Below are 24,122 nucleotides of genomic sequence, written 5' to 3'. Positions count from 1 at the left end.
AGTTCAGAGTAACATCCTTTTCCAGGAAGGATGTGTATTCCCGGGAATGCACAGTTTCTTTTTCACCCAAGGAGGGAGTTAGATGAAGGACTCAAGGACTCGCCAGTTGAGCAAGTGACACCCTGTTCTCAAGCACCAGATGTGTGTTGGGATGCAGACGCAGCCCATGATGTACTATGAAGAGCTGGTACTCCAGCAACGCTTGGTGCATCGCTTTTTTGGCTTGGCATTTCTGTTCTTGCTAGGTTGTACCTTGAGCCTACTTCTGCTGTTCCTGCTCTCCCTATTCACGCACCTTTCATCTTTCTCCTCATGTGCTTTTTGCAGAGGGGCTTTAACTCAACCCATCAAATCAATTCAGACTTCCATCTCACACCACACCAATCTGCCTGAACTGGTGCCTTTTCTTGAGGAAGTCAGTATTCTGAGCCTGGTAAAAATCACCAGTTACTTTTTCAAGGTTTGGCTTCAATAAATTGAGACAGAAGCTCTGTCTCTGCTGAGCTCTTTGGCCCCCAAACCCAAGGCCCTCTCTTCTACAAACAGAGGTTTGCTGCTGCTATGATAAAGTAGCATAAGTCCAAACCAATTCATGCTTTCTAGTAGGTCAACACAACAAGCTAATCAAAGAAAAAAAAAAAAAACCAAAACAACCAAACTTAGAGCAAATGTTTTGCCTTATATGTGAATATAAGGACAAGCTACAGAAGCCACTGCTAGCACACTATCAATGCAAAACTTGCAGCAATTTATAATATTTACTCCAGGAGTAGAAATCCATTCTCTCTCACTGATACATTTGAAAAGAATCATAATTCAACAGCCACAGATGAATTCGTAAAGGAGGTATTCTACACCCCATTTGTGACTTAGCCCTGCCCACAGCTTCTCTGGATGGAAGGTTTCTAAATGCAGTATATAAGCAAGGTAAATTTGGGAATGCCTGTCCTACTTCTTAGCTTTTATTTCTGGGATAGTCAAAACATAAGAAGACAAGTATGTTTGTGAATACAGATACCAGAATCTGCTCAGCTGCAACACACAGCAGCTTCAGAGGTCAGCTCTCTAGAATGAAGCAACCCAAGAATCACAGCACAGAAAACTTGCAGCAGTCCGCTTTGCTCTGACTTTGCCTCCCATCTCCAACTGTCAATGCCACTTTAGATGTTGCATACCTTGAAAAACAGAGCATGCATTTTTCCTTATAAATCCAGCTCAGGCTGAAGTCTATTATAAGCTGGATTCCTTTTCCTTACGAGTAGTCAGAAAAGTGAGTAAAATTCAGTTTTGCATGATTAAAAAAAAAAAATGTTTATTTGTTCTCTCTAGTCTGCTTTTGTCTAGCAAAATTAAGTCCTGTGTCCTTAAAAAAACCTTGCTTTTTATTTTTATATTCACAAATATTCTCTCTCTGCAGTACTAAGATTGGCGATATGGCTCGATACAACCACATGCAATTACTGCTGGAATGGTACTAGCTTGATTTTTTTTTTTTCTTCTTCTTCTAAAAATCTCAGTAGTAATTGCTACGTTAGTTTTCGTCAGCAAAACCCAGGCACTGACATAGTTCCCCTTCTGCCGGTCTGCCACCAAGCGGCAGTGTTGCAAAACAGACATGGACAGCAAAAAAGAAATTCCAGTGTCTCAGGTTTACAGAAAACATTGCGGAAAACCTTCCTGCCCTCCTGAACTAAGGATTTAAGAAAGCTGACTCGAGATACTCTAACCAAGGTACTATGCTTAGTTTCTGAAACAAAATATGCCTGAAAGGCCAAAAAAAAGAGGTAACTGAAGTGTCATTTAATGGTATGTATTTTTGGAGTAAGGTGTTTCTAAATCACAGCATCTTAGGTCTATGCAATCAAATCTGAACCTCAGTAAAGAGCATGAGCTACTGTAAGAAAAACACGTAAACAGTGCTTACCCTTTTGTTCTAATCTTTCCTCTGTATCACTGGGTGATGGTCTTAGAAACTGAGTATTTAATAATAAAGGTTCTCATACTTTGTAAAAGTAGTTTGGAGACATTTTGTGCTGGCATGGTTTTATCTTTGTATTTTTACTTTGTATTTTCTTCTTTTTTGGCAAATAAAGGACTTTTGAATCTAAAAAGTAAAACCTGTCTTGTAGTGGTGGGGTAGTGTTACTGTTCACTTCATCTCCAGCTGCTGTCCCAAGCTCATGCCATCCAGCTACCTGTCAGCAAGCCTGCCAAAGCCAAAATTCCAGGCTTTCTTCTCAAAAATACTGGGGAAGAAAAGCAATCCTACCACTTACCTTCCTCACATCTTCATCCCTCAACACGGAGCACTATCTGTGTGCTGACTTACCAAAATGCCAAGCTCCCTCATTTTAAACTGGCGCGAAAACAAACATCTCCTGGATCTTCTGCAAGTGGAATGAATTAAAAAAAAACAAGAAAAAAAAAAAAGAAAAAAATGTAATGCCTTTTCTAATTTCATTATATGCAAATGCTCAAGCAGAATCACTGCATTATCTTATTACTTCATCTGTGAGACTGACAGGTCAGCATTCCCCTGTGTGCCTAAACCTGTATATAGCACAGTCACTTTTTGGTGGGGACCTCTGGGTTTCTTTAAAATACCAGAGGCACTTCAATTTGAAAAATTAAGGACGTAAGACCAGACAAACAAGATGTGCTTGCGACATTATCAATCAGTACTACTTTAAATAGCATTATATAACTTTCAGAGCGAATTTAATCAGCCATGCCACATAACTGGAATGAGTCTAACATACAAGCTCCTCTTTTTTGTTGTTTCACTTCTCAGGTTAGTTAGCAATCAAAAGCTTGTTTACAATTTGTATAAAAATTAAATACATAAAAAATGTCTGGGGGTGTGTGCTTCTTGCATACAGTAAAAAGATGCTTTTATTCTGGATCACACCAGAATCTTTGCACGATTCATGTGCCACATCTGTATGATCTTTCCTTGAAGGTCTATCAGAGTTTCATTGAACAAACAGGTCCTTGCTGTGCCAGAAGTACCGGCCTTGGAAAGCAGGCTTTTCAGGTTTTATTTCAGACTGCTGGTACATTGTAACTCTACAGGTTTTTTCTGACAATACAGAATTTTACGGTGCTTACAGGGGGGCAGCCTCTAAGATGTAATGGCAACACAAACGGAAGCAGCTGTCCAAGAAAGACATCTGTTACCTGCCTCCTTGGTTTGTGATAATGTTTTAAAACTCATATGCACGTACAAGAACATCTGCAGGGAGTTCAACGGAAACAGAAGAGGCTGTTGTGACCCCATTGTTCACAGGCACTATAGCGTGGGCTTAGACAAGCCAGAGAGCGAGAACATCACCTGCATGAATGAACTGCTGGAAGAGCAGCAAGGTCAACGCAATCCAAGCGTTCATTTCCAGTTTTGTTTCCCTGTCCCTCCTCCCTCCAGGATTTTATCCAACCAGTGATTTCACTGATTTATGATATGTGGAAAGAGCCTTTCCACTCAAAATGAAAGTTTAGATGTCTTCTCTTTCTAGAAGGAGCATCTTCCACATGTTCAGATCTGGATGGTCAAAAGCACTAGACTAATTTTGTACCACTACACATGATCAAAAGTCCACCCCTTCCAGAAGGAGCTCTGTCCTTTCCATCTTCGCAACATGTTTTCAGGCAGGAAGACTTCCCCTGCAAAACATTTGATGAACTGCTGCTTTTTCTTTCTGATGCAGCTCTACAAATTACAGGATTTTAATAAAGTTTGGAAGCTAATCACTGTCTTCAAGAGGACTGGGAAGAAAGCTGAAATACCAGGCACTTTCTATATGAAAACAAATCCCTAAGCAGCTTCGTCTATGCTAACACTGAGAACAGTTCCCCAAATCCACAGCACCACAGGAGGAACGCCTGGTCAACAGCAGCCGGGGAACTCCCGCCAGCCCAGACTAAGCTAAAACGATCCTTGCGACTGCTCTGCGTCAGCGCTTCCCCAGCGCTTCCCCACATACAGCCAGCAGGGAGCAAGTCCTTGCTGTGGGCTGCGTTGGACTGAGTTTTCACTCAACTCTCTTTGACCACAGCCAACACTGGAAGGTCCCAGAACAGTATTGCTGCTTGTATCGCTATAAAATGGAAACTGATGCTTTTCAAACTAGAACCACTGCAATTATTTTCAGCAACATTATGATCCTTTCCATTGCTCAGCTTATTCAAGAACAACTAGCCAGGAGGTGAAGAAAACCAAACCAAGCCATCCCTAATTTAAACAATTACAGAATTAGTCATCAACGAACTAAGTAGTATTTAGACAAGAAGTTCAACATATGCCACACTGATGCCCTTAGCAGTTGCAAAATAGAATTAGAAAACTAACATTTATTAAATCAATTTGAATTTTAATATACATTTCAAGAACGTGGCAGCATAAAAGGAAATGTTTTTAGAAACAACCTGAATCTACCATTTGCAATTTTACATTAATGATCAGGGCTCTCCTGTCAACGGTTCCAAAACACACTTGACCTAAATTCTCCAACTTTTGGTACCATATTTAATGCAGCAGTGAGATAGTAAAGATTCCAAGTACTCCCATGTTTCTGGAGCAAAGGTACTATGTATTTAATTTAATGAAAGTCCTAATAAATGTACCATCAACAATCTCAGCAAAACTTAACAGCTCTGCAAAAGCATTCAGAAACAACCCATGCTGTGCAGTTTACTCCCCTTAAATCAGACTCTGGTTTGGCTACTTTTCTTACACGTAGTGGACTAATAAACAGATTTACATTAGTAGGTCACGATCAAACCACCAAATTAGAAAATGGTAGGATCCTTTTGGGTCAACAGAAAAATCACATACAAGTTTAACTAAATACATTTTAATAGGACATCATTAAATCTCATGAGGGCTAAAAAACACAGATCTTAGGTACTTGGGTTGGCAAATAAAGACAAGAATACTAAGAAGCATTTTCCACCATTTACTCATTATCAAAAATATTTTTCAACTCTTCTTGCAAAACAAAAACAAAAAAGTACAGACTGGACACGTACATCACATTTTTCTTCCTATGGCTTTAACCCCCCACCCTACCCACCCCACAAAAAAGACGGGGGGAGAAACAAACCAAAACCAACAAAAAGATCTGACCACATTCACAGAAAATGACACCATGGTACACTACAAAACAAAAGGAGGTGTCATTTGTGTCCAAAGGTTTTTGCTTATTTCTCAGGTGAGGAACCATCATTGTACATGCTTTGTGCCAAATCAAAATACACCTAACGTTAGGTCAGAAAGCACAGCAGCGTTTATTGGATGAATAAAAGGAAAGATGGAAGCAGTAAAGTAACTCAAAAAATTCACTTACTATTTAACATGCTGTTGAAACAGGAATTGCCTTTTAAATTAGAAGGTAATGTTTTGTGTTCTAGTCAGCCCATGTTTAATTTGTGCTGTATCATTCAAAGAGGAGAAATTTCTGCTTTCACAAAGTAATCTGACTTTTTCAGGCTGCCAATAAAGCCCTAAATGCAAGACTAAATTCTTCCGCTTGTACTCTTATTTAGGGATTACACTGAAATAAACCATTTTTGCATAAAACTGAATTCCTACAAAGGCGCTTTCATTTTAACACTTTCTGAGATAAGCTCTTTGACAACTTTGTGCTATTTTTCCATTTTAGAGCCTTCTACCCCAGGTTGAAAAGCACTGACCTTCGAAAGCTACTTTCAACATTATTAGCGAAAAATGAGATAGATGCTGGGTGGAGTAAGTTATATAGCTTATTCTGTCTATCAAACATCCGAAATATTTGACCTTAGATAGCAAGCGATCCTCTGCCCCAGATGAAAGATGCCTGTCAGCGAAGAACTACCCTCAAGGGGATGGGTCCCAAGTCTATTGTGGTACAAACTTAATGAAACAAACAAACAAAAAACCCCAATGGTGATAACTGCTGTGGAAGTCTGTGTATCCCAGGCACTGATCGGCAGCAGAGAGGGGAAAAAAGTCAGCCAAGGAGTCTCTCTGTAACCCACAAAATCCCCTCTCTTTTCTAGAAGCAACAGCAGTAAAATCAGCAGGAACTCAAAAAAAAAAAAAAGGGGGGGGGGGGAGAGGAGAGAATGGTGCTAATAAAACTTGAGCCTTCTTTGTGTACAAGTAATTTTCTCGCCCCAGCCAAAATAGTCAGTAACATGTCAAACAAACGGAGTTGGCATGGCAGTCATAGCTGATCAGGAACGTGACCTGTGGAATTGTCAAGAAAACAAAAAAATGAATGATGTTGTTAACAGGGACGGTGTATCTGAGTCAGCAGTTTGATGTTCATACCTAACCAACTGATCTTCCTGACCCTTGTCTGGAGACTGAGCTGCTTTTTGGGCTATTAGCTTTCTCAATATATTACTAAACTTTTTTACTTTTAAACTGTTCCATAGAGTAGATAATTTCTGATTGTGAGAATTGGTTATCTACCCTTTTCAAACTGTATTCTCCAGCTCAATGCCGCATTTCCTACAGGAATATTAGGTGATTTTTCTAGTAATGGTGACTGTAACTAATCAATAATTACTTTTCTACATCATAATCTAGCACAGTTTAGATGGACTAACTAGATACCACTTTTCTACATTTAAGCAGAAGCTTTGACTGAGCACAAAGCATGACCAAGTACAATGAGGTTAATAAATTCCTTGCCAAAGATCTTGTGATAAAATCATTTACATCAGCAATTGATCTCAAACTATGAGGTGCTGTAAGAACTAAAAACAGTTTTAGGGTAACTCCTCCATTATCTGCAACTATTTCCCAGACACTAATACACATAACATAGCAATGAAAAACACTTGATACAAGTGATCTAAACGCAGGAGCTCCAGCAAGTTAAACAGAACCATAGCTGCCTTAAAACTGTAGCAGTTCCCCTACTGATGGCAGGGAAAAGAAAGAAAGATTCAACAGTCATATCTCATGTCTATAGCTTCATCCAAACTTTTATCATCGTGTGTACTGGCAGCTAAAAACGTAGTTACTGGTGACCCTGTCACATTGATTACACTGGTGCTTGTGCTGGCATTGCGCACCGCAATGCTTGTCACATTAATGCCCAAAGTAAGCCTAGTCTGCTCCAAGGCCTTTTCTGGCACTGCAAATGCCTCCAGCTTCTTCTCCCCATTAGCCATGTATGAGTTTTGGCAGCCACGGCATATGCAGTCAAGGCAGGCTTTGCGGTTAGAATAGCAAGGGCAGCGTTGGCCACGGCATGTAAGAACACTTGGATTTTGGGTGGCACGACCACATTTACACCCTTTCTTTTCTTGTGGCTTTTTATACACAGTTTTTGTTGGGCTTCCTGGCATAACGTTACTGCTAGGAACTTTCTCCTTTGCTTTGTCTTTTGTTTTCAGCACCCCTGGTTTGGCTTTTGGGTGAGATTTCTTAGGGGCATGTTCTAAATTCTTTTTCATGCTTTTGTTAGACAGGAGCACAGTTTTACTTATTTTGGGAGTAGTGCCTCCGTTAGGTACAGTTGCAATAGGCTGCAAAGACATTTTATTTTCCTGTTTCACTGTTACAGGAGCTGATGCTCCCAATGTTGGGCCACAGATGATGCTGGAAATGGGTAGAGGTTGAACCTTTTCACTGTCGCTTTCTGATCGAGATCGCTTTCTGTTTAACTTAACTACCTTAGGCGTCGCCGCTGTACAGGAGATTCCGTGAGGAGAAGCATCTGTGGACATGAAAATGTTATGGCTAAGAGGTGGGGGAGAAAGCTGCAGAAAAGGGCCGTTAGTCATGTTTGCTTCCAAGCTGGGCTGCAAATTAGAATCACAGACTTCAGTATTTGAAACGGTCTCTAAGCTCCGGAGAACTTCCTCAACACTAAGGAGAAGCGAGCCACCTGGTTTTATATCTTCACTGAAACTGCAGATGTCGATGCCTGTTGTACACAAGTCACTAGTAGAAACTGTATCACACACAGGCTGCAGGCTGCTAGAGATATCTTCAGTTTTTATATACTCTCCAGTACTACAGACATCAATTGTGTTTGCGTGTTCAGGAGAAGGAATATTCACTCCAAGTTTATCTACCGAAAGCCCATTACAATTGGGCAACCCGTTGATAACAGAACCTCTAATATCAATGTTGTGTGTGCTTTCAGGTATTGATGTAAAACTAGCTGGAGGATCAGTTGTGAGTTCTGAGGTTGAAGGTACGGGGGAATGTGTCAAACACAAAGCCAAGGCTGTATCGGAAGATTTTTCTGTCTCTTCATGGAGTGGTGATCCATCTTTGAGCAAAGCCAAAAGATCTGCAGAACAATCAACGGCTTGGATAATATCTCGTGCCAGTGGAGTTTGCGTTATGTATTCGCAGAGCTTCTTATAGCAGTTCACTAAGATGCTTAGCTGCTTATTCTCCTCAAACTGTTCGTAGTCCTTGCACCAGCTACATGACGGTTTCATCATCATCTTCTTGCCTTTACAAGTTTTGCAGACATAATGCTGACATGTGGAGTTGGTAGGAGCAATAGGGTCTTGTAGCAAATTTCCTAAGGAAAAAAGAAAGAGAAAGATTACAATGGACTCAAGGCAGGTTTCCAGGACAGGACGGAATGAATTTGTTGTACTATCAAAAAAATTGCCTGAAAAAGTTCAGTAAGTCACAAGAAAACATACCATCCAGACAACAGTCTGTAAAAATTTTCACAGCTGCCATATCTGGTTTTAAAACAACATTAAATTAAAAAAAAAAAATTAGAAGAAAACCATCACATCATAATTTGTTGTGCTGCTGCAGCCTTTAGAAACACTCTCAACTAAAACACTACCCTCGTCCCCTTCAGCAGTTTCTTCCATTGAAACTTACAAAACACAGAAGATTTTTAGGAATTTGCCAAAAACGCAACAATAAACTCCCATGAAGAGCTACTGCAGAGATTTTAATGAAATTAGTGAAAACAAATGGCAATGGAGCAGAGGAAAACTCTAAGAGGAATGTAAAAATGATGAAATATCAACCCCAAAAGGAAAGAAGAAACAGCAGACTTTGTTTTGCTTTTCATTTAGCTGGGACTAAAAATAGAGCCTAGCTTTGTGACAGTCAATGCCATGAATAAAGCACAGAGTTTTTAACTTTGCAAGCAACAAAAAGAGTTAAATGCATCCCATGAATTCTTACAAACACTGAATAAAACACCTAGTAATATATTTGAATAAAAATAATAATAATAATAATAATAATAATAAAAGACTATATTGCTCTCAAATAGATTACTCTTGTGCCAAACCAGAAGGTGCAACAAGGCGACTATTAACATATCCTGGGGAGTGGTGGCTCCCGGTTTTCCAATTCACAGACACATACCAGTGAAATAATACTTAAAATAATGGTACTGTCAGAGCCATGATGCTTAAATACTTTAAAGTGTCAACAACAGCTCATGTCCTGGGCAGGAGTGAAGAAATCAGAAGAAAGGATTTTCTCTGAGATCTTACTGTTAAAAATAAAAAACCTAATAAAAACCAGTTGCTAAAGGAATCAACACACCTGACAGCACAGACAGTTTCAGGCACCCAGTACTGACAATCTGGAAGGTTGTGTCTCCAGATCTCTGAAACTGTAAAAACCTGGAAGAATGTTTTTGTTTTTATTTAAGAACAAACCAAATAACATGTAAAGATAAAATATGAAAGAACAGAGGTAAGTGAAACTCTGCATAGAAATAAACCAACTAGTAACTAGATCCAGAAAATGACAGTATTGCTTTGCTATTTCTAGCCAGCTCTAGGCCAGAAAGATATTCTAACACCTAAATTAAATTTCAGAGTACCTATAGTAATCTACAGCAACAGGTTTCCCCTCCTTTCCAAGCAGCAGATTTTCAGCTTTGATCAGACCTTTCTCCCCATAAGGAGCCTCTGTTGGATGATTTACAACCATCAGTGAATTCTCACCCAGATTTTCCAAAGTGAAAACATGCTGTTACAAACAAATGAATAAAATGAAACTATTTGGGATGACAAAGCAAAGTGCATATATTAAAACAGACTGAGTAAAAAAATCATATCAAATATAAAGATACTTTCTCTCATCACTCCCTTGCCAAGGGAATTTTAATCACACGGACCTTCTGTAACAGATTCTTGTGATAGTGCTTTGAAGGGATATAATTAACTGGACCTAGTCAAGTGGACTGAGTTATCAACCAAGTAATAAAACCTTAGTATTACCTTATTACCTGTATTACCTTAGTCGAGAACCCGAGGCCTCAGGCAGAAGAAGACATACTATACTAACCCTTGGCTGTAGTAGCACTTGAAATATGAAACTTGTCACTCACACTGTAGCTTTTGTCAAAATCATCCACCCCCTTTATAACCTAACCCTCCAAACTTTTCACTAATCAAACTACTTTTGAAAATTCAACTTTTTCTGTGTGTTTAAATAGGAAATTTGCATCAGCACAGTAATTGTGCAACACTGTTGAATTCCATGAGTGAGCAGACTACCCCATTTTCCCTTCGAAATCTGATCCCTTGGTACCTCTTTAGGAAAGGGCTGCTCCAGCCCTCCATCTGAGCTGTCTTTCAGTAAAAGTGGCTTGATGTAAACTGGTTTTTGAGCAACAAATAACAAGAGTCAGTGCTGAAGTCATCATTATGTAGTATTTTTTTAATAAATTGAGAGAAAATATAATTGTTTAGAAAGCTGGCAGGTGGCACACATCTACACAATGTCAAATAATGAGAACTGTCATTACACCACGACTGGAACAAGGGCCGTAGGGAAATGCAGAGTATTTGAACAAGCTAATTGAAAGCAATGCAGGAGGAACATGGAATAGGAGAAGCTGTAGAACAGAGAAAAGTTCAAAGCACAATTACAGCAATACTTGACGAGAAAGGCACTTCACAATCAGAGACTAGGTATTTAATGTTTCTTTGCTAATCTAATGGGGAAGGGCTGACTGAGGAAGAGTGACTCCACAAGACCCCACCATGAGAAGACTCAGTAGAGTAGCAAAACACTCTTCACATTAAGCAGTGAAGATTTAAGGCCAACAGATGGAACATGAAGTCACACAATCCAACCTGCAGTGGATTTTTTTTAAATGACACTATATAGACAGCAATGCAGGTAGAGATGTCCATCATGGTCCTAAGATTGGATTTGATTTTGTGAGAAAAGTCCCTAACTCCCATGGGGAAGAACAAAAAGAAAGTTTTAAATCACATCAGCTAGTCTCAGAAGTCATGTCCTTCAGCAGAAAGAGTTCACAAACAACTCTCCGTCCCTTCTGGATCTTGAGTCTTTCCAACAGGACAAGCAGAAAGCCATGCCCTGACCAGTGCAGGAGGCAAACACACCTAACCCTCGTTCATTTAATGCTTTGAGACTTCAGAAGCCATCGTACAACTACATGCATCCACACCACTTCCAGTACCAAAAGCCCACCAGCATTAATACCCAATGAAACAAAGCAGTTGGGTGTGCTCCTTGGCCCATCTTTAGCCTTTTTTTGCTACCTATGATGATGAGTATGAGTTATGATGATCAATGCTTTACAGATTATGAAGCACTAAAATACTTCAGAGATGGGACCAAATAAACAATATACAGTCACAACTTTAACTTGTATTTTTAAATAATTTAAAAAAAAAAAAAAAAAAAAAAGAGTCATCACCAACCATTTCTCCCAAAATAAATTTGGCTGAAACTGTTGAATGAGTACGAATGCTAAAAGAGGATACTGGAAAATTTAAATTTCCAGAAGCTTTGAGGAAAAAAACAGATGGACAGACAAGACAGAATACTTCACGTGCTCTCACTGAAGGAAAGAACAGAGCAAGTTCTACCCTCAGTAAATGCCAGGCAACCTGCATGGGAGAGACATTAGGAATGCCTGAGCTGTGGGAATATTTTCAGCTTGAGCTCATATCTCATTGAATATTCATTCTTCAAAGTTTCTTTCTCATATGGATTCTGTGGCACCTATCACTCTCTTCAGCTTTAGTATCATTAAGCTAAAAAAAGAGTCAACCATGAGATGCAAATTCACAGAAAATTAAGTTTCATTACTTTTAATACTCAGGGAATGGTATTAAGTCAGCAACACTGTCCCAGAAAGACAACACCTGAGCTGCTACCCAGAACCTGGGGGTACTAAGCCTGGGATGTTCCAAATTGTTGGACTGTACAGGTTCGCAAGGCATAACATTCATTCAATGCTGCAAATTACCAAATCTTCCCAAATTAAGATTATGAATTCCACCAATAAAATAGAGCCAGGAAGGATTCCAAGACGTTATCTAGCCCATCCTCAAACTCCTAAGAATAACCATACTGAGTTAGACCAAAGATCCATCTAGCCCAGTAGGCCGTCTCACTAGTGGCCAAAAGCAGGTGCCTAGGGCATAGAGTAAAAACAAGGCAAGCAAACTCTTAATACTTGCCCAGCTTTTAACCATTATTAGCTGAGATACTTCTCATGGGAGACAGGGTTTCCATGTACTCAGTAACCCTCAGATTCTCTCCTTAGGCTTGCCTCATCTCCTCTTGAACTATTTCAAATGTAATCAGTCACAACAGGCTTTGACAGGAAGTTCCCTGGTCAACTACCCATTGTGCTGAGAATGACCTTTTTGTTTTGAACATTACTCCTACTAGTTTCACTTGACAATCTCTGGTTCTTGTGTTGGATGAGGCAACAGTCAATCCCTATCCTCTCTTCCACACTACTCATGGTTTTACAGACATCTACCACGTAACCCTCCAAGTTCTCTCTTTTCCAGACTGTACAGAAGTTGTTTCTTATGTTGGATCTTCTTCTAACCCTTCCACAGTTCTTTTTTTGAGATGGGGGACCACAACTGCAACACCATAAGATATGGGTGAACCACAGCTTTATACAGTGCCATAATAAAGTTCTCCACTTTATTCCAGTCCTGATTTTTAGCATTTGCTTTGCTTTTTTGATTGATACTCAGTCCTGAGCTGATATTCTCATGAAGTTTTCTATTGCAAGGCTAAGATCTCGCTTTTGGCTGGTAGCCATCAATGCTACCACCTTCTTTAAATTTACAAATTTATATCGATCCACGAGATATAAAAATGGTGGGCTCTGAGAAGTTAATAGTTTTCCATGTTTATCATTTAATATTTATCTAAGCTAAATTTATTTTGTCATTTTATTGCGCAGTCATTCATCTGCATAAGATCCTTCCACAATTACCCAATGCAGGCCTTCATTTTTACTACCCTAAATAGCTTGGTATTACTAAACTTTGCCTTGTCTTTTCTCACCCTCTTTTGCAAGGGGTATATTAATACACCAAAAGCAAAATCATGTTCTTACAAAGCCTCCAATAAGAGGCTTTCCGTAAACAACATCAGTTCTTAAACTATCCTACTTTCAGAAAGGTTTACTAAACATCTACTTTAATATGTCCACTTACATTTAATAAGCTGCATATACAGAGGAAATACTTTTAATATATTATTTACAAAATATCACAGCTGTCCTAGAAAGGCTTCTACCAGGAGGGAGGTCATTTAAACCACAAGGAATACTTCCTATTATGTTCCTTAATAAGCATTACTTCACAGCTGCAGGAAGAGGGGAAGCATCTGCAAATTGTATCTCAGAGACCAAAGGGAGGAGAAGAATTGGGAATCAAAGCAATTGTTAGGTGTATATATCCAGCAAATGTGCTCCAAATGGATGAAATTCACAGAAAAGACAGACTTGAATCAAAACAGGTCACCTCCTTCCATTCTCATCTATCCTCAGCAAAGGCAGAAATATAATGCCCTAGAAAAGGGGCTAAACACAAGTAACTAATTTAGTGCCCTTGGAAAAGCCTACTGAAACATAATATATTGCCTTTTTTAACAACTTAAAGTCTTAAGAATGATGTAACTATTAAATCTTAATTTGATGAAGTAAAATAGAAAAAAATTATGATGTCAAATTTTGTTACAAGTAGAAATAAATGTATCACTGGGGTTAATCTCCAACATTTGTCTGCCAAAACAGAGTCTTTAATCCTTGGTTGCATTCATATCACCAGAAATCATCCTCGTTTTACAGTGCGCAGCAAGCAAGTGGAAAGCTCAACGGCCCAGCCCTCTACTCCTTTCACTCTCCACCTGACTGAAGTGGCATATCTGCTACACAATGCAAAAGTAGGATTGGCATCCATGAGGAAGGGAAGAAGACGCTAAGAAGGAAGGTAAGAAGGAAGCTCACCTGCACCAGTTAATCTGTTAACATCAAACATTATAATGACCATGATTTCATTTTTAAACCAAGATTACAAAAAGCTTCTGTGAACTTTGGATTATCAGAAATTCTACAGCTCTGTGAATCTAGCAAGTTGTAAAAAACAGGAAGCTATAATCAATCTGCTGCAGCACACATATACCTCTCTTACACTTAAAATTAATATATGGCAAGCACCTCAAAGTAATAACCAGAAGCCAAAGATTTAACAGTTGGACTGCTATACCTTCAGCATTTTCATTTCTGGATTAAACATGATCTGATTGTTTCTACTAAAATAATTAGCAACAGGCAGTAAGCTCTAACAAATTGCTACATTCAAGCTTCAGAGTTAACCACCTCCAGAAGGATGGGAGCTAGTTCTCACTGACCAGCGATACCACTTGATAGGCTGCTTGAAGTTCAGCTATCCATCTACCTGCAGCTCAAGCACTTCAGCTGAAGCAGCCTCTGAAAGGAAAAGGCTTGCTCCCCCCACCACCTTCCCTGCACTGCTTCCTTCTTCAACCCCACGCAGCATCTTTTCATCTAAGAAATTATCAGCTAGATCCAACTGAAGAATAAGTAGCTCAATGAGGTTTCAAAGCAAAACATGCAAAAGAAAAATACGATCATAAAAGCAGTAGCATTTTTGGAGTTGGATAAAAAAAACTAAAAGCACTGTTTGCAAACTATTTGACCATAGACAGGCAGGCATATGATAAGTAGTGAAAAGGTCTGTTAACCATCTGCAGAAAAATAAAACAAATGTGTAAGTTCTGTTTTATATGGGTGAAAGATCTGGATACTTACTAGAAAAGAAGATAACTAAATACACTCAAAACCAGACAAGCTTCAAGAGAGGTTAGTGCAAGGGACAACTGCCAAGGACAAGACAACAGTGAAAGGTCTCCTTCCACAGATGAAGCCCTAATACAAACCCCTTCCAAACTGTACACTCAAGATGGTGGGCTTGAACCATGTATCTGGTTGATACATTTCACAAATACTGCACCAAAGTCAAGAGGCAGATTCACCAGACGGACGTTTGTCCTACCCTGCCCTGACAAACTGTCCCAGTTAGAAATATGTTTGGCAACTTCTCTCATCATACAGAAACCTACTTGATCACCTGGCAGAGGTGCCACCTATCACCCAGATATCCTACACCCACTCCCCAGCGTTCAGAAAACAAATCAGCAGTTGTAGCGATCACACTCTTGGTTGAGAGCCATGAAGACGCGAGACACATTTGCAATATTACTAGCATAGAACTTTGAACCTATGTTTACAAAACACGGATTGTAAGTAAGAGGAGTTCACAATGACAACACTGCAAATGTACTTATCCTTTAATGTTTTTTGTGAGACAAGGTTTTGTAGGCAAAAATAGTTTTATTCAGCCAAAAACTAGAAATAGAAAAAATTGCCCAAGATTTTTGGCACACAACCCTTTTCAGATATGAAACAGTAAGAGTTTGCCTGTGAACTAAATGATAGTATTTCTTCCTGAAAATACCATCTTGCTCTTAGATCACCACAACTATAACAACAGTGCCCCTAGAATTTTCCAAAGACATTCACAAGCATTGACACATTCCCAGTCAGGTGAAATGGAAACATGGGGGACACACAAAAAAGCATAAAAAAACCCTCAACAAACAACAACCCACAACCTTATTTCAAAATTTTATCAGAGAAAACATTGTTGGCTGCTGAATATTTCTGAGCATCCTCCATCAACAAACAACTATGAAAAATTAGCTACAGAAATTATTACCCTCATATAGGGATGGTCGTGACTAAAGAATTAATGTTGTATAACTTTGGAAAAATAAAAACTGCACTATTTTTGTCCATAGGAACCCAAATTAACCATGATAAGAATACAGTTAGACTATTTTTCTGTATATTTGGAGAAATACAGTCAACCTCCTTAGCTAAAGTCCAAGAAAAAAAAGAAATATGACAACAAATTGCATTTTAACTGTAGAAGGGACTACTTTGTTCTCTGACTCCACGCCCTGCATAATAAACAACAGAACATATTTTACCAAGTCCTATGTCAAAGTTTTATTTCTGTTTGAAAGTCTTTGTGTTTACAAAATCACTGACTGGAAAAATTCTAAATGTATTTTTAACAAACTAGGTGGCAAAGTTCAAACTCTGTAATGAACAGGCTTTAAAAAGATAGATAAATTCATCTTTTTCACCATCCAATGTAAAATTTTCATGTAATGATGCTTTCCAAAAGTCAAGGTTGCTGTGTTTTAAGAGGTTTTAAATGGCAAAGTTAACATTTCTCCTATGGATATAAGATTAATTTAACAAGTTTCTATGCAGCATAAACACTCATAAGAGTTAAAACTTGCTTTGAAAGTTATAGATCAAGTTGATCACATTCTCTGAGCAAACAAAAAAGTAATGAAAGCTACTTTTTTCCCCCACCGAACACAAATGCTCGCACCATCAAGATTAACCGCGCAATCTTAAAGTAAACTGTGCTCTTCAAGGCCACTGGAGAGTGAGCAAGCCCTGTGCTGTGACTGCAAGGCTCAGGAGACAGAGAATAAAAAATTACATCATTGAAGGACTTCGAAGTGAAATCCTCCATAAGAGCAGGGAAATCTTTACTATCTGGAAAGCACAGTGCTCAAGAAAAGTTGTGCTGTGCATTATTTCTCAAGTCATATGCTAGATGCAAAGAATGTTTTCTGGCCTCACAAAGAACTCCAACTTAATATCCAGCAACTGCTTACTCCATATTTAGTCAACCTAATCTGTAAATCATAACATAGTAAGAAAACAAGACCAAAGAAATCTGTGTTTGAATGCACTATGTCCATAGACCCAGACAACTAAGTTGTCCCAATAAAGATGCCTCTTGGCAACACATTAACTTTTCTTTAAACACTCTGAAACACAATCGGTTTAATCAATATCCTCAGGCGACCATCAAAACCCTTCCATCATCTCCCATTGCCTCAATAAGAAACACACACTCAAATCGCATCAGAAGACAATACTGCAACCTTCACTTTGCAACCTTCTTTTGAAGCCCGGTATCAACCAGCTGTTAAGGTAGAAACCACAGTTACTTCTCTTCCTACTCCTCTTCTCAATTTTGTTTTAAGAGGAGTATTTTTAGTTTAGAAACCAATTTAAATTCAACTGGTAGAACTTTATGTTATCAAAACGTATGCAGTACAACGCAGACAACCTTGAAAAAGCAGTTCTCCCAGGAGTCACACACAGGATTGAAAAACAGGAAAGGGAAACAGTGAATTTAAGTAAGGAGATTTCAAGAGGAAGAGAAATCATCCAACATGTTCTTGGCTAAAAATTGGTGTATTCAGAGATGTGCGAGTGGACATGTTATAGGCAACTGCCCATGCTGGTTATCTCCACAACAAGAAGAAAAAGAATACCTGCAGCAGAAAGTATTTGATAGGTACTTAGTCCCGTAGTCCATGCTCCCTGATGGTTGTTTCACAGATTCTGGTTATTTTGCACGTTCTTCAGAAATTCGTAAGTATTTTGGCAAACATTCATGTAATTTTTAAGGGGAAAATAACACACTATCGTGATAGTGGACAGTATTTTTCATCACTGAAAACGGAGGACAGAAGAAAACATCAATGAAAAAATACCTAAAAAAAAGCACCAATCCAGATCACTTTTCAAACATAAACGACAACTCTGATCTGGCAGCACGGATCATGAATCAGCCTTCACTCTCCTTAATCTAAGAAGAATGGACAAGGAATAAGAGTTCTAGGCTAAACTTTTCCATCACAAAACTTAAATACACTTTTTCACTTTAAAACTCTGATATCCAGGCTTAACTCACTTAGTCATGGCTCACATCCCAAACAGAAAATCCAGTATCATGCATATAATTAATTTTTATTAGTAGTGGGAATTTGTTTCTTCTGCCTTCTTCCATCTCTGTGACTGGAAATCAAATTTTCTAGAAAGTTTAAATCTAATTAGGTGTCACCCAACTATATTCTCTTCTCCGAAGGACATCACATAACTGCTGCATGCCTCAGACTGTCTCAATACCATCAGTGAGAAAAAGACTGCTTACTCTACAGCCATAATTCACTTGCATTCCATTTGCTTGTGGTGCTTCCTTAGATATTTGTAGAAATTTTCATATGAAAGTTTAATGAAACTGTACAGGTCTAATTCACAATTTCCCAATGACAAAGTATAGCCTAAAGTAATAAGCTCTACTTGGGATCCATAACAACGCCACTAAGAGCTACAGACAAGGGGTCCGGAGGAGGTCACACCATGCACTGGAGTAGCGGGGGAAAGCAGTCAGAACTGCAGAAGCAATGGAGAATTAGCTCAGCAAGGGGCAAGGAATAAGAGGAGCCTTCACAGGTCCAGCAACACAGACAAGATGGCACAAAGAATATTTTACAAAACACAATATACCACCAACTATGGAGAAATTTCAAACCTAGCTAGCAGAATGAGTTCCATAAGACTCAACTTATATTAACAGTATAAAATTTTCAAAAAATAGGCTAATACTTTTACACAAGAGCAGGATGGAAATAACATCCCTATACTAATCTTTAAATAGGAAAACAAAAAGTCTACAATTTTTATTTCTTTTTTTTTTTGGTAATCCATGCCATTCCCCGTGCTTGGGAGTTGCTTCCATAATGCTACTTTACCATTTAGCCTTCAACCCTCTAATTAAAATTATCAAGAGCTATCTCAAAACACTTGGCAGGAGCTGTATAAGGTACCGGTCAGTACTGTCACGTTGTTTCTTTGTTCCTTCCCACCCCTTAATCTCCTCTAAGCCACATATTGTCTCACATCCCCTTACTTAGATTACAGGATGTTTAAGGCAAGAACTATATTCTTATCCTGTATTTCTACAGCACAAGCTACAGCTGGGTTCCTGGCCAAATGTGAAGTGTTGTCCTAAAGCCATGCAACCTTTCAAGCACTTTCACATTCTAAATCAGCAATAACAATCTTTCAAACACTTTTAAAATATCTTTCAGAGGTTCCAGGGTGAAGTTTCCACAGCTAAAAAGCTAAGCTGAGCTGACTGGCAATCTGTCTTTTACAAGCATTTTAAATGAATTTCAAAAAAGGCTGTTAATGCTGAAAAGCCAAGTGAACCTCTGAATGACTTGCAGTAACCTACATGGTATCTGAAACAGAGAAATGCTCTTCCCAATAAGCAGTACTTTTAAAACATAGAAGTTTGTTGCATAAATCCTACTAAGCTATTTTTAAATTAAATGTGGTATCAACATGCAATTTAATAATAATCACTTTAGTCCAGAGACTGACACTCAGATTTCACATCCCCAAAACATGTAAGGCACGTACCTTCAGGAGTAGTTATTTTTAAGTTTTAAAAGCTCTATGAAATATCATCTTATACATCCCTGTAAAAGGATGATGCATTACCTACAACACCATCTAGGAAACTATCACATGATCACACTTAAATCCTAGAAACATACACTGCCGTACCACCAACATAATTTAACCCTTATAACTCATTAGGTAAGACAGACCTCAAATCTACCTAGAACAGACTTAGCTGACTAATTTACAAATGGCATACTGTATTTACATTATGACTTTCTACTGATGGAACGTCATGTGTGCCAATTTGAATCTAAAATCAGAGCTTTAATTAGAATTTCGTAATTTCAAAAAACTTCAGCCACCCCTACTATGTGAGCTGGTTTAAAAAACTATCAGATCAAAAGAAAATGAGTTGGCTTATGTCTAGTGCATTGAGAAAATAGTGAAAGCACAATAATGTTAGTTGATTTATATAGCTGTCACTAATTTCTTCTAAAAACAATTCTCTAAAATTAAAGGGACAATCTTGACTGCAGAATTAATACCTACAGCATAACAAAGCATTACAGAATGCATTCAGAGAGCTTAAATACTGAGGAAAGGCTGATGACATAAGGAGCACTAATTTGGGGAGTAATTTCCCAAGGGAAGTCCTAGAAGTCCAACACTTGGGACTTTAACCAAGTGTAGGAGTTTTATGCATTACTGATAATTCATGCAGCATTTCTCCAACAAAGCATGATTTTTAAACATTTACAGTCAAGACCACATTCTACTAAGATCTGTGCAAGGAAAGTACCAGACACTCAAAGTTTCATGTACATGAACCCATGCCCAGATATTTGGATCTCATGGTCTAAACAGACAAATAGGGTAGAAAGAAGTGAGCATCTGAAAAGCTTTTAGATATTTAAAAAACCCTACACTGTGAAGTTTTGGGTGGTCATAGCACTCACTCTTGTGATTATGACATCTCACAAAGTAATCTTTACTTCAGTACTTAAACTTTACCTTTTAAAACACTAAAATTAAAAAGGTTTTGACAGTTGGATAGGCTTTAAATGACCTTAAATATGTAGAAGGTATAACAGCTCTTAGCGCTAATGTGTACAAGAGAAAAACAGTATTTTAAAAATATAGCAAGGGCCAAAGAGAGAAAGAGGCACCAATATTCACCCATGACAGAAGTGGGAGAAAAGGAACACAAAAAGCAAACAAGAAAAAGAAGGTCAATTTGCCTTTACCAGTCTGAGCTGAAGATTTATGACTGCTGGTCAACACCAGAGTGGACAGTTCTGTATCAGGCAAGACCACTCTTCCATGACTAACTGCCTGCAGGTTCAAGACAGACACTTTACTAATTCTGAAGGACAGAAACTATATTTTACTGTATAGCTTCACGAAGAGCCTGGTATTTACTGAGGCCTCTGTATGCAACCACGCCACAAACAGGAGCCCAAGACACAGAGATAATACTGGGGAATCACCCGTAGACAAAATACTTGAAACAAACAGCAGCTAGTTATCTGAAAGCTAGCCACAGTAGAAAAAAAATATAAGCCAAAGCAGTAACCTTAAAATTCAAAGAAAATAAGGGATGAAGAGAGAAAGCGGAACCATCAAGAAGTAGTTTGTAAGTAGGAATATCCATGGAAGCACAAATCGATAGAGAAAACAAACTAAAAAGCATGGTCTGCTCTACCAAACTGGAAGTGACAGAAAAGTCAAGCAAGAAAAGCTGAAGAGGGGGAAAATAGCTCAGGAATTTGGGCAGGAACAAATTAAAGATAGACGATTTCAATAGCACAGAGTGTAAAAATAAGATTGCAAAAGGCCAAGAAGTAAAGAAGTCAAGGCAAGGAGAACAAAGAACACATTTCAGAAGACCAGTCTTAAAATGGAGAGGCCAGATAGCACAGTAGTTAGAAACCCATAGTCCCTATGTAAATATCTTAAAAAAAAAAAAAAAAATCAGAAAAATATTAGCATATTTTTAGGCAAAAGCAGTCTGATGATTGACCAAAAGCAAGAAGGATTTACGGAAAAAAAGCAGTTAGGGATTGGAATTAACAGGGCCTAAGGTAATAAGCAAGAGATAAAGAGCAGAGGTGCGCATCAATATTGACATCAGGGTTATGTGAGGAAAAGAAAAAAACTTAGACAAATTATTTCAGGAAATGACGACACAGTGATCCTGGGAGCAGGCTCCCTCTTTCCCAGTACAAACAGATCTCTTTTCTAAGACTTTAAGTGGGAGGAGCCAATAGCTACAGGATAGGAAGCATCCAACACTAGTTTAGCAGCCTCAACAGTTGAAATCCTGATCCTGTAAATAAATATTTAACTTTATAAACCTCAGTAATTCAATTAAATCTTAGTGTGACCACACACATTAGTAAAGATAAACACATGCAAACATAGTGGACATAAGTCCACTCTGTCAAGAGCATACAAACACACAGGGCCAGGACTTAAAACTACTAGGGGAAAAAAAGGAGAATTAACAAAATTAATCAACTGAGAGGTCTTAACAGTTTGGACTCCCTCTCCCAACACTGACCAAGACTTCAAAGGAAAGTTCAAGAAAGGTTGACAGCTTATTCCAGAGCTTCCTACCAGGAACGGACACGTGCCCCCACTTCATAAACACAGCAGAATGCAATTCCTTCCCAACGTTCCCCAGACTGTAATACAGAAATTCCGGACGTCTGCCTTTGCCCACAAAATGCAGAATGCTCTTTTTTTGGGGGGAGGGAGAGGGGAAATCCTAGCAGACTTTCAGCCTATTTACTTTTTATGGTAATTATTGTTATAGGACAATTACCTGCTACGCACAAAAACAATAATCCAAACATTGTTTCTGTGTGCTTAAAACTCCAGGCTTTCAATCTTACTTTTTTTTTTTTACACTTCAAGGAGGGAAAAAAGAAGTAAAAAGTTCTTGTTTCCCTGCCTCGATGGTCTGTATATTGTTTTCAGTATCCCCTACCACACTTGCTCTTAGTCATCACTTTTTAAAAGCAATTAACTCCACTATACCAGGGTATTCCAATAACCACTAATAACTACCATACCCTTTATGAAATAAAGTGATCATAATAAAGCGTTGCGTTTTGGGCAAAACACACTCTCCCAACAAAAACAACAGAATATTTTCTTCACAGCTTGCCAGGCTATTAAATAAGCAGGCCCCTAACGCCCTTCTATCTTTTTGACCAACATTGCCCGCAGATTTCCCCCCCACTTCGGGCTGCTTTTTGCGGGGGGGATCTAAGCCGAAGAATATTTCTACTCCACCTTTCCCAACTTGCAAAACAACCACGCCGCTAAACCGAGCCCCCGCCTGCTGCCCCCCGCGCCGCGCCGCCCCCCGCGGGAGAAACGCGGCCCGCCCACGTGGGCGCCGCCGCCGCCCCCCCGGCGGCAAGAGGCTCCGCGGGAGCGGGGGCTCCGCGGCGAAAGGCTGAGAAAAAGTTTCCTGGGCCGCCTCCGTGGGTGAGCCCGGCTCTCGGGGCGGGGGGGAAGAGCCCTACCGCGGCGTTTCCTCCGGCGGCCGTGCCGGGGCGAAGCCACCCCGCCGGGGCAGCGCGGACGAGGGCCGCCCCGCAGCGCCGTGCGGCGAGCCGGGGGGGGGGGGGCGCTCATTGTGCAGGGAACAAAAGAAAGATCCTCACCGCAAACGCAGCAGGAGAGGGACTGCCTGAAGTAGGGCAGGAGCTTGTTAATCTCTGTAAAGGACTGGGGATCCCCAGGGTCGTAGTTGAGCACCAGGCGGCTCGCTGAAACGTAGAGAGCAGTGGCATTCACCGGGTTCATCGCAGCCGCTCGCACGCCGCCGGCTCCGGGGTGAGAAGAAAGCGCGGCGCCGAGTCCGTGCCGGCCGAGGGGGCAGGTGGCCCCGGGGCGGGGGCAGGCCGGGTGTCACCTTGGTCCGGGGCCACCTGGAGCCGCGCGGCGGCAGCGGCAGCGCGGAGGCCGCGGCGGCCCGGCGGCCCTGTCAGAGGGGCCGCGCTGGCTCCTCCTCCGCCTCCAGCGGGGCCTCGCTCCCGAGCAGCGGCCTCGGCCCGCCCGCAGCCACACAGCGCAGGGAGGCGGCGGCGGCGCTACTCTAGGCTGCGGGCCATGCCGGGCCGCCCTCCCCCGGGCCCTGCTCCTCTCCGAGCGGACGCTTCCTCGGCCGCTGCGGGCCGCGCCTCAGCGGCGGCCCGGCATGGCGGCGGCCGCAGGGAGGAACCGCGAAGCCAGCTCAGGGCGGCGGCGGGCCGGGCCGCGCTGCCCGATCCGGCGGCGGGGGAGGGAGGCGGATGCACCTGGGCCTCAGCGCGGCCGCATCACCGCGGCGCCGCCGCGGCCTCCTCCGCGGGGCCGGTGGCTCCTGGCTGCGCGGCCGCGGGGCGGGCGCCGCTCGCGGGGCAGGATCCGCCGCCCGATCCGCGCCGCAATGTCAATAGCAACCGTTAGATCCAACCGTCACTGCGGAGCCATCGCCGCTGCCGTCTAGCGCCCTGCACTGCGCATGCGCGGCCGGGCCGC

The 24,122-nt window shown here is 40.5% G+C and overlaps 1 protein-coding gene across 1 annotated transcript; it reads right to left on the bottom strand.

Moving 5' to 3' along the window:
- Positions 1–4,346: 4,346 nt before the first annotated feature.
- MSL2 (MSL complex subunit 2) lies at positions 4,347–23,544 on the bottom strand. The gene is made up of 2 exons (XM_076341729.1): positions 23,264–23,544; positions 4,347–8,528 (listed from the first exon to the last, which is right to left on the bottom strand). The coding sequence occupies exons 1-2, from the start codon at positions 23,403–23,405 to the stop codon at positions 6,931–6,933; spliced, it is 1,740 nt and encodes a 579-aa protein (XP_076197844.1). The 5' UTR covers positions 23,406–23,544; the 3' UTR covers positions 4,347–6,930.
- Positions 23,545–24,122: the final 578 nt, after the last annotated feature.

This window comes from Aptenodytes patagonicus, chromosome 6 (genome assembly GCF_965638725.1).
Source record: "Aptenodytes patagonicus chromosome 6, bAptPat1.pri.cur, whole genome shotgun sequence".
Lineage (NCBI taxonomy): Eukaryota > Metazoa > Chordata > Aves > Sphenisciformes > Spheniscidae > Aptenodytes > Aptenodytes patagonicus.
The sequence above is the reverse complement of the archived record's forward strand: the minus strand, read 5'-3'. Positions and strand labels throughout refer to the sequence as shown.